This window comes from Chlorocebus sabaeus, chromosome 21 (genome assembly GCF_047675955.1).
Source record: "Chlorocebus sabaeus isolate Y175 chromosome 21, mChlSab1.0.hap1, whole genome shotgun sequence".
Taxonomy (NCBI): Eukaryota; Metazoa; Chordata; class Mammalia; order Primates; family Cercopithecidae; genus Chlorocebus; species Chlorocebus sabaeus.
Window position 1 is genome coordinate 33,822,958 of NC_132924.1, and position 17,215 is coordinate 33,840,172.

Here is a 17,215-nt window from a genome sequence, read left to right on the forward strand (position 1 = left end):
GTCCAGAAATAATTTTTTTTTTTTTTGAGATGGAGTCTCACTCTGTTGCCCAGGCTGGAGTGCAGTGGCATGATCTCGGCTCACTGCAACCTCCTCTTCCTGGGTTCAAGTGATTTTCCTGCCTCAGCCTCCCCGGTAGCTGGGATTACAGGTGCACACCACCACACCTGGCTAATTTTTGTATTTTTAGTAGAGATAGGGTTTCACCATGTTGGCCAGACTGATCTCGAACTCCCTACCTCAGGTGATCTGCCCACCTCACCACACCCGGCTAATTTTTGAATTTTTAGTAAAGACGAGGTTTCACTATGTTGGCCAGACTGGTCTCGAACTCCTGACCTCAGGTGATCTGCCCACCTCACCACACCCGGCTAATTTTTGAATTTTTAGTAGAAACGAGGTTTCACCATGTTGGCCAGACTGGTCTCGAACTCCTGACCTCAGGGGATCTGCCCACCTTGGCCTCCCAAAGTACTGGACATGAGAAATATTTGGGTCCAGAAATGATTCTATGCCTAGAGTCAGACATGGGCAATCAAAAACATAAACTTTATTGGAAAGATCAGGAATACCATACTTTTACCTGCTCCTAAGATATAGGGCTGCTGACATCCCATTGCAGTAGCTGGATAGCACTTAAAGAGTGGGAATTGGGCAAGGTGGGGTGCCTGCAAAGTGTTCCACATGCTTCTGGGGATATACGAGATGATGTTAGGTCATATAAGAACAAAAATGTTTTATGCTAATAGTTACATAATGCTTATTTTAATTTTGTTATAAAAAATCTATGTTCGTTTCTGGAAGAGATATAATAAAATCATCTTAAAAGTTAAAATACAAAGGAAAGGGCACCTGGCAATTTAATTTGAGAGCATTGTTACTGAACAGTGTTGTAGCGCTCCATACTATGAAACAAGCTATTTCTGCTCAGGGGAAGCAGCAAGTGTGGTCAAATAGCACATACTTTGAAGTCAGACAAACCCAGATTTAAGGCTTTATCTCCTGGTCATGTGATTTGGGGCCTTTTCTGAGCTTTGTATTTTCCTCTGGAAAGCGGGGTGGGTCAGGAGATAGCTCCTTTCCAGGATTTTCATGAGGACTGCACACAGAAAGCAATTCATTTTGTATTGACCCATAGTAGACACTCAGTGATAGTAATAATATCTTTATTATTAGTTATTATTGCTACTTGAGAACTATTGATTGTTCACAAATGTAGTCCCACAACGTAAGCACTAAATGCTTTCAGACCTTACTACCTAAAATAATAATAGTACCTAGTGGGTAAGTTTTTGATTTCTTGGGGTTTTTTGTTTGTTTGTTTTTTTGAGACACAGTCTTGCTCTGTCGCCAAGGCTGGAGTGCAGTGGTGCAGTCTCGGCTCACTGTGACCTCTGCTTCCCAGATTCAAGCGATTCTCCTGTCTCAGCCTCCTGAGTAGCTGGGACTACAGGAGCACACCACCACACCCGGCTAATTTTTGTATTTTAGTAGAGATGGGGTTTCACCAAGTTGGGGTGATCCAGCTGCCACTGCCTCCCAAAGTGCTGGGATTACAGGCATGAGCCACCAAGCCCAGCCCCTAGTGGGTAAGATTTATTAAATATTTACCATGTACCAGCCACTGTGCTCTGTGCTATCTATGGCTTATCTCTTTTAATCCTCATAACTTCATCATGTGTAGGAGCCATGAGTCACCGTCGTCTTTATCTGCTGAGAAACTTGCTCAAGTCACACAGAAAGTAGCAGAGTGTCAGTAACTACCATCTTACATTGTCTAAAGAAATTTAAGCCTTTTTTTTTTTTTTTTTTTTTTTAAAGCAACAGAAAGTCCAGAGTTAATTCCCAGAAGTCCTTCCACAGAAGCCAAGATTGTCAGGAGCCATCTGCCAAGTGCCAGATAACTGAGAAGGTCCAGGGACTTCCCAGACGCCCAAACTCACACCATCAGCGAGATCAATCTGAGTTACAGCTCAGCTTGCTCCCCTACTCATTAGCAAGCAGAATGAATACACAACCTGCACAGAATCAGGAGCAATAAATCCCCAGCTAGCACATAACCTCTGTGGCCCACGAGCCTGAACACTGTGTTCCTGGCTGCCACCTGGGCATGGAGTCGGCATGCATAATGCTCTAGCCGGCCAGGCAGAGTCTCTTGGACCAGAATTTGACCTGAGTAAGCTGTGACCTATGTACACTTACATTTGATAACTCTTAGGCAGAGCCATCCAGTCAGTGTGGGTCCAGATGTTCAGCTCTTTCTCCCTGTGGCTTTTTTTTTTTTCTTTTTTTAAAGCAGTGATCTGGCTTCCCTGGGAGATAGGACGTAACAAAGGCAATTTCTTTTGCCAAATCCTTGACAAAACTGGCTTCTGAAATACAAAACTAATATGCCTGGATATGGTCTGATTTATTACGGAGGTGAATAATAACAGCACAGGAAAACCACACTGGTTCTGGCCCATCTGACTTACAGAAAATTTTGAACCACAGAACAACTAAAGTGATGTGGTCTTATTAATTGTAGGCGCATATTGTGAAGAAAAATAAATGGTTCCCAGTCAGAGGTCTTGTCAGAACACTCTTACTGAATAGATGAAAACCACTCACAAAGACTGTGATTTGGTTTTAGAAATACACGAAAACATTAACTTGTCTACATAACTTCTAAGCTTAATACTTTCTGTATAGAAAGTGAAAGCGGGGGGAATAAACCTGAGTCACAAGTGAAGTCAGAATTTAATGATTTCAGGTAGGTCTTGTGGTTCATGCCTGTAATCCCAGCACTTCAGGAGGCCAAGGTGGGTGAATCACTTGAGGTCAGGAGTTCGAGACCAGCCTGGCCAACATGGTGAAACCCCATCTCTACTGAAAATACAAAAATTAGCTAGGTGTGATGGTACACACCTGTAATCCCAGCTACTTGGGAGACTGAGGCACAAAAATCACTTGAACTCAAGAGGTGGAGGTTGCAGTAAGCTGAGATCACGCCACTGCATTCCAGCCTGAGGGACAGAGCAAGACTTCATCTCAAAAAAAAAAAAAAAAAAAAAAATTAATGATTTCACTGGATGTCAGACTTATACAACTTTTAAATCACTTCCAGTAGTTCCTTTCCAGTTTCACAATTGCCTTTTTAGTTTGGGAGGGTGAGAGGGATGCAAATTGGTGTAAATAACTTTCCCAATCAGTTCTCTATCTCTTTTCCAGTTTCTGAGCCTTCTCAGAGTCAAATAGTAATTGTCAACCCTGATTGCATATTAGAATCTTTGGGGATGGGTCCTTGGCATCAGGCTTTTTTTTTTTTTTTTTTTTAATTACCCAGGTGATGATCATGGGCAGTTCTGGCTAGAAACTATTGGCCTCTAGGCTCTTGTTGATTTAGAAATGGCTGAAACCACAGGAGACAGACTCACAGATGGATTCATAGGTGTCAGGTATTAGGCCTCTAGCATGGGTGTTTCTTCTTAGCTTGGGAACACCTGTTCCAACTGGCTTGTCAGGTCCCCACCCCCCTTTGCGGTCATCCCTGCCATTTCTCTGAAGTCTAGGTACTTAAATCACAAAATATGCAAATAGTGATCTTACACTTTATTAGAAAAGCTGATACTTCTACACTAGATTATTCTTAGATCAATATAAGTCACCTCCTCTACAGGCCAGTCTGCTTGAGAGCTGAGACCTTTTTGTATGTGTGTTGGCAGGGGTGGGTAGGGGCAGGCAGGGGGACCTTCGATGCCTAGCACCCCATACTTGACGTATATATTTGGCCATCTGTAAATATCCATTATTGATTATTTTCGTCTTATTTTGTGTTTTCCTGATTGGGCTTCCTACTTTATCAACTTCGTTTCCTTGTAGAATCCAAGCTTGTCCTAAATTTATATTTGAGTCAAGGGAAAGGGAGGAAAATTTCTTTCAGTGCAGATAGGAGAGATGTCACGGTGCATGTAGGTTTCAGGTAAATGCGATGCATGATGTCAGAGCTGCCCTTTAAAGAAAAAAAATTTTGGCAGGTGGGGGTGGGATGGGTTATAGGAAAAGAAGAGGAACAAATGGGAACAGATCTGCATTAATAAATATTCAGACTGAGCCCCACTCCTATGTCAGTGTTTGTAGGTGGTGTTATTACATGTAGTATTGGGTGATGGAAGTTGTGCACACTCTCATTTTTCACTTTAATTGCCTGCCTGAAAAGATCCTGACAGCTTCAAAGGTTACTGCTGGTTGTATTGTTCATAACTCAGAAGTAATATGCATGTGCAATTTGCTTCATTATTGCCCACTAATAACTAATTCTGGAGAAAGTCTTAAAACGACCAAAAGAGCCATAATTTGACATGATGATTTTTTCCTCTTCTTTCTCCCATTCTTTAACCATCCCTGTTTAGAGTTAGCCACAGAGGCTGTGGTGATTCAGGTGTGATTTTGCTCTGATTTTCTTTCCATGCACTTATTATGATACATTTTTAAAGAGTTTTTTTTTCTTTTAAATCCAAGAAAATAAAACGAAACATGAAATATTTCATGTTTCAGATGAGAGTTTCAGGTCCAACAAAATAAACCAGAATTCTGGTGGTTTTGTGTTTCAGTCAAGTTTTGGTTTGGCTTCATATAATTGAAAAACCTTCAAATAATGGCTTTATTGGAAGATAAGTTTATTTCTGTCACTTTAAAGAAGGCTGGAGGTGCTCAGTTCAAGAGTAGTGTGGAGCTTCACCCAATCAGGGATCCAGACTCCTATTGTGTTGCTTCACCATATATGACTTCCATTCACAAAATTATCTCATACCCAGTATTTCTTTCAGGCAGCCTGAAAGAAATCTACCATATTAAGGAGGCTTCCTGAAGCCTTATCCTATTGATCAAGACTTAGTCACATGAATGCTTCTGTCTCAAGGAAGGCTGGGAAATGTGGTTTTTATACCAGGCAGCCATGTTTCTAAGCATTAGGGAGGGAAAGGGGGGAAAATAGCTGTTGGGCAGCAGCCAGCAGTCCCAGCCACACTTACGTGAGTGATGAAGTCTTAGATTTTCTATGTATCATTATGCCACATAAAATGGAAATAATCCAGAACAGTGCAAATTTTAATTTCAAAATACCTTATGGACTAAAGAACTGAGCAGTAGTTATACTTAACATGCTTGCTAATTTAATCCACATTTCAACCCTAGGGTGAAAGGACTATCCTTATCAATTTCTTGTGGATGAAAAAAACTGAGGCTTAAAGAAGTTACACAGCTAGGATTGAATTGAGGCAGTTTGACTTGTATGCCACCAAATGTGCCAATGAGAGGTTGATTGTCATAGTGAGCCTTGGAGACTTGGGTAACAGATCAAAACTGAACCTAGGGCCAATTTTTATTCTATTCTTTTTTCCCCCCAGTCTGTCATACTCATCTTTTGTGAAATTTACCATTCAGTTGGTTTCAAATGCAGCACAACCTCTGGCTTTTAAAAAATCCCTGCTGGAATTCCACTGGGCCTAGTAGGTTCTCAGCCAGTATTTGGCCAAGTTATTTGATAACTGAGTTTTTAATCAGCGTAGTTGGGGTTTTATGGAATCTCATTGTTTTGTTTTGAGAGACATGCTTTGGTTCAGTTGCCTGTTGGAATGTGTGGTGTTATGATGGGATTCTTCAGCACTTCACTTCCTATCTATACCATGAGTCTTTTATCTGCCCTTTGAGTTCCAGACTTCTTGGTTCTGCAGAATGTCTTACCACACGTCAGAAGCAGACCTCATATTCTTGTCTAGCAAACTCCTTTTCACCTTCTAGTTACTTCTTTGTTTTTGTAATGAAATACTCAGATCTATAACATAAGAAAAATCTTCTATTTCCAGTTCTTTTTACCAAATCTTATATTTCTACATCCCAGTTCCCCACCCCACCCTCCTAGTCCTCCCTGCCACCACAGGTTATTTTTCTAAAACATGGGCCTTGTCAGTTTATACCTTCAGTGCTCTGCATCGTCTGCACAACTAAGTTTGATCTCTTGGAAAGCATTGCAAGCCTTTTGTGATGTGACCCAATCTGCATTTCAGGTCTCTTGCCGAGTTCCAGCCCCGCTGACTTCTTGCCACTCCCTGCTCCTTTCTATTAAATACTTCTGTTTATCTGCTCAAACTGTGTTCTATTCAGACTCATCATTTTCTCATCGTTTCTGAATGTAGATTTAGTTCAAGGCTCATGTAAATTTTTCTTTCAAAAAGTTCCCCTGAGTAGCACAGAGAATCATGTTTTGTTTCTAGAGTAGTTAGTATTTTCCTCTGTATTGACAAACATTATAGTCTGTCTTAGATTATTGGGGTTTTTTGTTTAGGTTTTTGTTTTGTTTTTGAGACAGGATCTCACTCTGTCACCCAGGCTAGAATGCAGTGGCGTGGTCTCAGCCCACTGCAACCTCTGTCTCCTGCGTGCAAGTGATTCTCATGTCTCACCCTCCCGTGTAACTGGGATTACAGGCACGCCACCATGCCTAGCTAGTTTTTGTATTTTTAGTAGAGGCAGGGTATTACCAGGTTGCCCAGGCTGGTCTCAAACTCCTGACTTCAAGTGATTCGCCCACCTTAGCCTCCCAAAGTGCTGGGATTACAGACATGAGCCACTGCGCCCGGCCAGATTATTGTTAACTGTGAATTCTGTTCATCTTTTTTGCTCAGTTGTGAACCTACTGATTTAAAGTTACCCCTAAGCAACTAAACATGGCAAGAATTCAATGTCTTTTAAATGAATTCAATTTATTTGTCTCCAGTAAGAAAATAAGAACTGGCTAGGCACTGTGGCTCACACCTGTAATCCCAGCACTTTGGGAGGCCAAGGCCAGTGGATTGCTTGAGCCCAGGAGTTCGAGACCACTCTGGTCAACATGGTGAAACCCTATCTCTACTAACAATACAAAAATTAGTCGGGTGTGGTGGTGGGTGCCTATAATCCCAGCTGCACAGGAGGCTGAGGCATGAGAATCACTTGAACCCAGGAGGCAGAGGTTGCAGTAAGCTGAGATCCCACTACTGCAGTCCATCCTGGGTGGTAGAGTGAGACTGTCTCAAAAAAAAAAAAAAAAAAAAAAAAAAGAAAGAAAAAGAAAATAGGAGCACTTATCCAGGTCCAAACAGCCTCTTTGTTACTCTTCTCATTGCCTCCTCACCAGCCTTCTGGCCTCTTGATTTAGACTGCAGAAAACAACGGAAATTATAACCTAGAAGCAATCTAGGAGCAATAGCTCTGTTTCTCATAATCGTATAGTTTTAAAGCAGGGTTTCTTAACCTTGACATTATTGACATTTTAGACCAGATGATTCTTTGTTGTAGGCGCTACTTTGCGTGCGTATGTAGCGTGTTCAGCAGCATCCCTGACTTCTACCTGCTAGATACTATACTTGAACCCTCCCTCCAATTGTTAGCAGACTTTGCCAAATATCCCAGGGCAGGGGTCGGGGGGTGGGGGAGGGTGCTGCAAAATTGCCTGCAGTTCAGAACCACTCTTCTAAAGTATTTCTATAAAGTATCTCTATAAATATTCTACAACTAATAGTAATACTACAACTAATACTCTTCAACTCCACTGCTTTTCCACAGTATCCACGGACTTCTCCCCTGTGTTATTCTTAGGTTTCCCGCCCTCACCTGTGAAGATTCCCTACACTCATTCCCTTCAAAACCTGGCTCAGTTCCCATTCATCAGTAAAGCCTTCCCAGATTAGCCCTATCTGCCCTCTGTCCCTTGTTATTGTGAATTGTACATCATTTTATAGCTCTCTGAACATCTGTGCTTGGTGGGATGTATTTTGATGGAAGTATATATCCTGGTAAAGTCATTTACTATTCCCCTTCTGTTTGCCTGACTCTCCAAGGCAGAGCTGTCTGAACTGAATGCTTTTGTATCCTCCGTGGTACTGCATGTTCAGGGCATTCATTCATGTATTCATCATATATCATCATGGGCACCGATTATTTACAGAACACTGGGCTTAGGATTTGTGGCCTCTAAGATCTGGTTCCTTAAAGAGCTTCCATTTTAATGGACTGATAAGACATATTTGCAAATATATATGGTATAGTACATGCTGACAGTACTATATGGGCCAAAGCCTTGGAAGATGGGTATGATTTCCTTGGGCAAACAATGTTAGGCAGAAGGAGGGGAAGGTTTCCTTTCCATAAACAGGTTTTTGCCTTCCAGCCTTCAGAGACGAATTCGAGAGCCTCATGTTCCTGCCTTTTCTTTTGTCACTAAACCTCACTCACAAGCAGCTGTCTTCTCTTCCAGATACCTTCTCATAGGCTCTTTTCATGGGCAGGGGAGATATAGCAGCTCCTTTATGATCTTTTGCATTGCATGCTGCTTGGATCTGTTGTCAGGTTCATTTCCGGAGAAAGCAGGCATGTGTATTTATTTGTGTGTGCACACAAATTAACTTGGTCCCAGGATTAAATGGGACCAAGTTTTGGCCTTACTCCGGTTTGAAATAATTTTATTGTTATTTAGTCTCAGCACCCCAGTTTCCAGGGCTGCTGTGTACAGATGTGCAGGTTGTATACTTCACAAGCATATCTTGTAGCCATTATGGTTTCTGGCAGGCTCTTTTCTCACAAGTAGCAAGGCGAGAGCTTGAGTGGATAAAGCACATCCCATCACCACTGAAAAGTGTGAACTGGTAGTGTCCTTTTCATCGATAGAAAGACTATACATCTTATACTTAAGGGAAAATTTCAGCAGTCATTGATGATCCTAGAAGCTTGATAGATTGGTAAAGTTGGGAAATATCCTAGTCAGAATTATTTTTGATCATTTTAACCCTCTGGTCTGCCAGGAATAGGGAAAGTTGCAACAGCCAGCTAATTTAGCCTATGGAGTATTGTCCAAACAGTTCTTGGTTGAATAATGTTTATTCATTCACTTGTGGTGGGAAAACTCGGGCTACAAATGTGAACATGAATGCTTGTTTTAATAGATGGTGTTGTTGTGCTGCACAGTGTCCCTGACTTTCAGATATTTAACTCATAAAGTTTACAGCAACACTTAACCGCATCTGGATTTCACATTGAATTGGGGAAAGCCAGCATCTCACTGATTTGCACTGACTTCCCTGTAATGGAAATTATGGCTTGGGAAAAGTTTCAAATGACATGTCTATAAACTAAGGAAAAGTTGATCCATTCAAAGGCTGGTTACGTGCAATTGTGGAATTTTTTTTTTTAAAGGGCCATTGCCAACAAGAATTATTTGTTTCAGCAGCTGAAGTAAACTAGCCATGAATTAAAAGTTGGTCTTTGTAAATTGTTGATGCAACAAATTCAGTTTTCAAAGTGGGCTGAAAGTTGCAACCAACAGAACTATGGGGCTTTTAAGAAAGTATAAAAAAGATTATCTATACAGAGTCCAGTGTTACAACTGGATGGTAGCAATGAAATGTCTTTAGAGGATGAGCAGCATTTTTAATAGTCCAAATGCTGGCCCAATAAGACTTAGGATGCAGGGCTTCTGGTCCTAGCCCTGCCAGTACCGGGTTTGTGTAAGTAGACATGTCACTTAACCTCCCAGGCCTTGATGTGTTTGTTCCTTTGCTCGTGTCTACCTGCCTTCCTTCCTTCTTCCCCCCATTCCTCTCTTCTTCCCTTCCTTTTTTTCTGTCCTCCCTCCCCATTTGTTTGTTTTGGTTTCTCTCATTCACGTTTAAGACTTTTCCTCCAATGTCTAGAGACAATTTCTTGACTGTTCTTGGCTCATATTTAAAACCAAGGCAGGCTGACCTCAGTGGCTCATAACTGTAATCCCAGCACTTTGGGAGGCCGAGGCAAGAGGATTGCTTAGGCCAGGAGTTCAAGACCGGCCTGGACAATATAGCAAGAACCCATCTCTACAAAAAAAAAAAAAAGAAAAAGAAAAATTGCTCAGTTATGGTGGTGCACACATGCTGTCCTATCTGCTCAGGAGGATGATGCAGGAGGCTCTCTTGAGCCCAGAGTTTGAGGCTGCAGTGAGCTGTGGTCTGATTCCACCACTGTACTCCAGCCTGCGCAATAGGGCAAGACCTTGACTCTTAAGAAAATGTATCACAGCAAGAAAAAACTGCTAGGAGGCTCTCGATGGAAGCATGGATGGAGGTGGTTGACCATGCACTTAACTGTAGGGAGATCGTTTAATTAGGGAATCACCAGATGTTGGCATTGGTGGTCTTTTCTCCACACCCACTTAACTGAATCAGAGAAGAATCCTTCTCACTGGTTACCATTGTTATTGGGAGCAGTGGAGTTGGCATATTTCCATTTTAACTCCCCTATTTTCAGCCCTGCGCTCTCCCTCTCCTCCCTTCACTATAATTGGGGTCCTGCTTTAGTGTCCCTGGATAATCAGCCTTTTAAACAACCCCCCTATTTTCAGGCCTGAACCTTCCCCCAGTTGCGTTTTGCCATACCTGACATCTCTAAGTCTGGGGCCTCAGGGTTTCTGCAGGGGCTTCAGATCCTGGCTCTGGGTCTCCCCCACTGCAGGTACTTGAGACTCTATCTACTCTATGTCTTTGTCTAATCCTGTATGGATTTTCCATCTTCCAAAATAGTGGTTGAAATAACTTATTTCCTGATGCCTCTGCTGCCATTCTTCTATCCTTAATTAATTGTTTATTCATTTATTTCTATTTTAGTGGGGCTTTGGATAGTGAAGGAATAATGCCCTTGATGAAGCTGCTACCTATAAGCAAAAGCCTTCAATTTTCTCATTATAAAAATAGTGGAACAGTGTATTCATTCAGCAATTACTTGGCATCTCCTACATGCAGGGCACTGAGCTGAGTGCTAGAGAAATGAAAGAAGTTGAGACAAGTTTTTCACCTCTGAAAAGTGTGGAAGGAGGAGAGGAGATGCCTGGATAACATCCCTCCAGGGGCACAAGTGCAGTGCTAGCACTAGGAATACAGTGGTGCAGAATGAGGCGGAGGAGGAGGATGCAGCAAACTCCACACGGAATGTTGTGGAAGGCTGTGCTGAACAAAGTGTACAACTCTGTGACTTCACAAGTTGGGTAGCTGGGGGAAGGCCAAGAATAGACAGCACCCATTAGTTGTTGCTGATTCCCAAGAAAAGTGGTGTATCCAGCCCAGATCTTCAAAATCACTCATCTGGCTGGGTGGATATTCACCTCCCCAGGGTCTTCCAGCACTGCAAATCCTCCACCCCTTCCCACCCACATCCTCTCAGGCCTCCTACTGTTGCTGTACACAGTTAAAAAAGAACCTGGTATTTGGAGGATGTTGAATTTGAACAAGTTCTCAAACGGCATGATATCACATCTTCCCCACCCTGCTACCTCCCAGCCTGCGAATAGCACATTGCCCTTAGAGGCCTCCTTAGTTTTGTTGAGACGTTGTGCGTCTGGTTTCTGACTTTCTAAAATTATAAGTAATCCAGGTTATAAAATGTAGACTAGCTAAAGCATAGCCAAAGCCCAAGAGCTCATTAATTAGCCTCAGTTGACCAGGTAAATAACCCTGATAGAGTTTTCGTTTAGACTCGACAAAAGCACTGCAAAAGGCTATTCTTCGGAATCGTGGCAATCCTGATGCTTGATGTCCATTGGTTCCAGTGCTGGAGACAACAAAGCCGATCAACATGGGCTTCACAGAGACAACAAGGTGGTCTGTGGTGTTCGCCTTTCCTTGGTCACATTGCAGTTCCAGTTCCTACTAAGGGTCTGAACGCTGTCCTTTTCTTATTTCTGCTATCTGCCTTGCTGTTTCCTTACCACTTGAGAAGCAATGGGAGCTAGTACTGTGACCCCCAGCCCTTCGCAATGTAATTGAGTCTATAAAACCATAAGTTACTAGGACCACAGGAGCTACAGAAAACTTTCAATTTGTACCTGTGTCTAGTGTTACATAGCGAAGTCCTTATTATAGAGCTGTGCATTGAGAACCTCATCCCCCAAGATAAAGATAGACACACTGCCATCTACTTTCAAGAATGCTATGTTTTAGAAACTTTGAAATAAGCTAGTGTAGGTGTTTATCACTCAGGTATTTTAAAATATACTTTAATATGTGAATTATTTTAGCCTCCAGTCTACCTGAAATCTGTGAGTATGCAAGGGACTGTGCGAGGAGTAGTCTAGGGCAGAAAACAGTGTCATAATCTCTGTTGGTGCTGTGTTTGGCCCTACCCTGCCCTGCTAAAAAAAAGTTGAAGTTTGAGTTTATCTTCCTGTCACTTCTTAGTGATATGAAAGAGGTTGAATGTTGTTATGTGGCTGTTGACAGCCATGTTGTAGAAATGCTTATTCTCTTGTCAAATTGCAAGCTTAAGGAGCCTCATGTGGTTATGAAAAACCAAGTACTTTTATTCCATAGACCATTTGCTGAGGTGGATTATATCTCTGGGCAATTGTAACCAATGTTCTAGTTACAGATTTTTATCAGCACCATAAATGTGTGCCGTGGCCATCTCATTTCATATTATATTCCTTCATGTAGCAATTTATCATGTTCAAAAAAATTCTAAATAATGTGGCATATTATAAGGAAGTTCTTCCTGTTGGATTTAGTAATGCTTGGCAAATAGTGTTACTCTTTCCAGCTTGTTCTGATTGTATCCCTTCTGCCCTCATATAATCCTCATGAGGAATATGTCATTGTGCAGGACCTGGGGATCTGTCCTGCTCTGAAAACCTACTCTCTTTTCTCTCTCTTCCTATCCTGTGGAGAGTTTTTAGCATCAGACAGTTACATTTCTGTCAGGGAGGGAGAAATAGTGAAGGCAGCTATTATACTTTTACTGAATGTGAAGTGCTCAACAGCATAATTAAATCCGTAAAATGGTGAGTCATAATCCCCACACACCAGCCAGCCAGGAAGCAAGTGACAGAACTGACATTTATTTGTGACCAGCAGCTGATGTTACTCCTCCGGTGGCACTGGTGCAGGCCTCTCCTGATTTGTGTGTACCAAGTGCCTAATTTCATTTTAAGATTTCAGTGCTTTAATGGATATTCTAAGGGTTGCCCAAGGAAACATTTAGTTTGAAAAGGAGATTTGGGGACCTGGTGGATGTCTGTCAAGAAGTTCTGCTGTCTTGTTGGTTACCAGACTACATTCTAGAGAAAGTAGAATCCTACCTGAGGTGCTTCCAAATGGTTTTTTGTGATGGAGAGGGTGGTGTTTGAAAGCTTCCAGAAGTCTGTTTCCCACTTACAATTTGGGGATATGTGAGCCTAAGTCTAGAATAGGTTATGGAAGATGATGAAGCAAATTAAGAAAACAAAACTGTAAAACCTTGCTTTGCAAATAAAATGCTAAACATTCTTGATTTTTTGTGAATCAAGATTACAAGATGCAGTTTGTGTGTGATCAGCAGGAGATGACGCCATTTATTTGAGCATCAAAGTTGTAGACTTTTGTATAAGATACTTCCTTCCCGTTTTCCAAAGAGATTCTAGAGCTTGAAGAAGGAAAAGGATAATATAAATGTATCTTTGTACACATATACATGAGAAAAAATTAAAATCAAGGTAGTCTGGAGAGGTAATATTTAGAACATTTTAGAAATTATATAATTTGGGAACAAAGGAAAACTTTAGAAGATGGTTTGTGGGAATATTGTTAGGTTGGGGAATGTCAGTTATAGGAATGAAGACAAGCAGAAGATTATAAAAATGTTTATGGGCCCCTTTTCCCCTTTATACACAAATTTTAGACTCTGAATGGTGCCCTTTTCTTTCAAAATAATACACCTTATTAAATCATGCACCAGATACCTCTTTGAAGGATGGTTTTTAGCAATTCAAGTTAAGGCCCCTGTGTCAAAAGCAAAGCCCTTTAATCATCAGTACCTAAACTTGAGGTGAAACTATTTTGTGAGCACTTGAGAAATTTTCTGCATTACGCTGTTCTTTCTTATCTTCCTCCTTTCTTTTCATTTTCATGGTTTTTATCTCTAATTTCTTGTTTTTTACCTCGTTAAGCACCTAGAAAGACCTTGTAGGATTGGCGTGTCAGTCACCATTTGCACACATGGGCCACCCAGCATACCAGTGTGCCATTTCTTTGGACAAAACACCTTTCCCTGTTGAACATTCTTCTACTGACTGCTCCAGCGAGGATCTTCCTCTCAGAAGCATGGATATATGTTGGGATTACAGCAAATTTAAATGAGTGTGAATAAGAGTTGCATTTGAAAACTGCATTTCCCCTTGAAGAGTGGTTTTCTTGTATTTAGAGAACCACTCCTTTTATCACTAGGCCAGAGATGGAGGATAGCCTCAGTTGCATATGTACTCATTGTAGGAGGGAGGAAGCGCAGAGCTACTGATCTGTTCTCATTTGCACTGCCAAAACCTTCAGACCCGACTCGATGGAGCCATTCAGAGAATCTTTGTCTCTTGTGTCAGAATTTGGCTTTCAAGGACCTGCAGTGGCAAAGACCCAGGAAGCAGGATTTCTGAATAGTGTTTCCCTAAAATTCTTGGCATAGAAAAAATAATAAAGTGAACATGAGATTCTTAATTTTAACACCACAAATAAAATCGGTACTACTGTCCAGTTTTAGTCTGGGAGTTAAAAGCATTGTAAATTGATTTTTATGCTGTCATTGTTGCCACCCGTGTTCTCTGCCACTGTATCTCCTTCCCTCCCCCCATCACCTGTTCATGCACTTTGGAGTTAGTGGACATAGCTTACATCTACCATGTGCAGTAAACACTTCCTGTGCAAAGGTGCTGGAAATAACATCTGTCATTACATCAAAGAAGGGGTTACTGCCAAGTGCAGCTGGAAGGTTTCTAATAATGAGATAGTTTTAAGTGAGGTTATAATGAAAGGAAATCTATGTGAAGTCTATGAACCTTTTTCTAAGAAAACAAAATTGTGTGCTCGTTTTCTTCCTATGTCCTTATTACATAAACATTGTTTATGCGTATATTTATACAGTCATTTCTCTATGGGAGAAGTTTGAGAATACATTTCTGGTTGTGAAAAGTACCTTTTTGGTGCTGTGCTGGAGAAGCACCATTATAAAGTGTTGCCATGGTGTTGAATTCTGTCTCTTTGAGGGGAAAAGTCCTCTGGTGAATGTAGTGTTTGTTGACTCTGAACCAGTATGAGAATTTCTGATTGAGAGTCTAGAAAAGTTATAATAAACTCATACATTTTAAAAAGAGAAGAACTGCCCTCCAGAATATGAATCCAAATGCAGAAAAGTGTTTCGTGAACAAGAACAATACTCAGTAGATTTTCAAATTGATGGAGCTTTCCAATGGAAACTAATTTGTTCCAGCATTGAAGTGAGCATAATTAACAGAGACTTTCTTTCTTAGGCCGATTAACCACCAAAAACCATGCCAACATTGTAACTGTAAGCAGTGAAAACCAATATTTATGAGGGGGATTGTGCAAGAGTTTCTGTGACAGATGGACATTTTATCACTGTTGATGTTTGGAATTCCCTTGAAAAGTAATGCAATATCTTGTTATTTATGAATGAATGAACAAATGATTGTGCTTTGCCGACTGAGTTTGCTTTAAAAAGTGGTGTACTAAATTAATCTTTATCTCTGCTTAGCCTCTGTTACTTTGTGTTAGGTAGCCTCATATATTCTGATGCAAAAATCTAAAAAAATCATAATTGTGTTTTTATTACAGATACAGATCCACGGGTTTTAGAAAAACAAGAATTACAGCAGCCAACCTACGTTGCCCTGAGTTACATTAATAGGTAAGCCATTTTCAGAATTTATAACAACCTCATATCCGCCGCTTATTGATTTTTTAAACACGTCTTTTTTAACAGAGTAGAAAAATGTTTTCAGTCTTAAAATATTTGCATGAAACTATTTAAAAGCAACCTGTGTATGGAATGCTCTTGTTTCTTTGTTAGGGAGAAGTCAAATTGTAATGCTCTGTGCATATGCTGCAAACATGACTGATTTATAAGCTCATTTTGGAAGTATTTTATATGCATAGTTAGAATATGCTCTTTTGATTTCATAGGACGGTTTGGGAGATTAATGGATTTATGTTCAAGTGAACCTTTTAAATCCTGAGGTGAAGAAGTACTTTATGAATTCAAAACATTGTTGTAATATCAGAATATAATAAATTGAAATAATTTAGTATCAGAAAGTTATTTAGTAGCAGCTCATCTTTTAGTAAAAACATTCTCAACAACTGACCCCATCTATAAAGTAACATAGTTTTTACTTAAACTGAACGTGTGAGCCCAACTTTACAGCACCATTTCAAACTTGATATATCAGGTCTAAAAGAGGACTTGGTGTTTCAGCCAACTCAAATAATTAAGGAGACAGTAATATTTGGAGAGAAACTGAAATCAACTTAGGTTAAGAAAACATACAGTCCCAAAGCAAAAAAGACAAAGTAAAAGCAAAACTCGTTTTTAATGAGAATGAGAAACTCTCTGCTCATAATTCAGGGAATGAATTTCTATTGATAGGTCTTTTAATAGTAGGTGAGGAGTGTTTTTAGTCTCTTGGTACCAGAGCTAAGGTTCGGGGTCTGAAGTGGAAAGCTGGGAATGAATTATCTGTACTGTTTCATTTGAGTGCCTTTTTAGAAAACTTATTTGATTCTTGCCCAGATAGTGCTGTGAATTAGAGATACCTGTTGTTCAGTTTCAGGCTCTTCTATGAAACATATTTTTAAAAGGATTTATGGACAGAGATATCTATTTGCATACCTCTCTTGGATTTCTTGCTTATCAGCCTTCCCAAGAAGTGAGATGGAATATCTGCAGTTTTTAATTACCCATAATATTTGACATGTGTTAAATAGAACACCTTCAAAATTACATCAAATGAAAATAAAGACATACAGTTTTCTGGGTTTCTTACAGAGTCAGTATTGTTTTCTGTAATTAGCAAGGGTTTTGAAATTTTTTAATTATATATTAAAGTTATATGAATCAATATAACCAATAATATTAGCCTCCTAATATTGGAGAATATGATGAACAGGCATATAGATTAATTATGGTACTGAATAGGACTTGTAATACTATGACTGTCACTTTGGGTAAAATATGTCACCTATGTGTATACAAATTTGTGTAATACTAAGCCATATTCTAATAAGAATCTATGAAATTTTCACCTTCATTATTTGTGTTTATATTGTCAGCCATGTTGGACAGCAGGTAGCTACTAATTATATAGGAGTTTTTATTTTATTTTTTTTATTTTTTATTTTTTATTATACTTTAAGTT

General features: G+C 40.2%; 1 protein-coding gene across 3 annotated transcripts in view; it reads left to right on the forward strand.

The window, feature by feature from the left end:
- JAZF1 (JAZF zinc finger 1) overlaps window positions 1-17,215 on the forward strand; it is a 352,042-nt gene that overhangs the window by 173,137 nt on the left and 161,690 nt on the right. For all 3 annotated transcript variants that reach the window (XM_007981786.3, XM_007981787.3, XM_007981789.3), the window contains exon 2: window positions 15,636-15,708. In XM_007981786.3, the coding sequence (XP_007979977.1) occupies window positions 15,636-15,708 (73 nt within the window). The remainder of the gene's footprint in view (window positions 1-15,635; window positions 15,709-17,215) is intronic.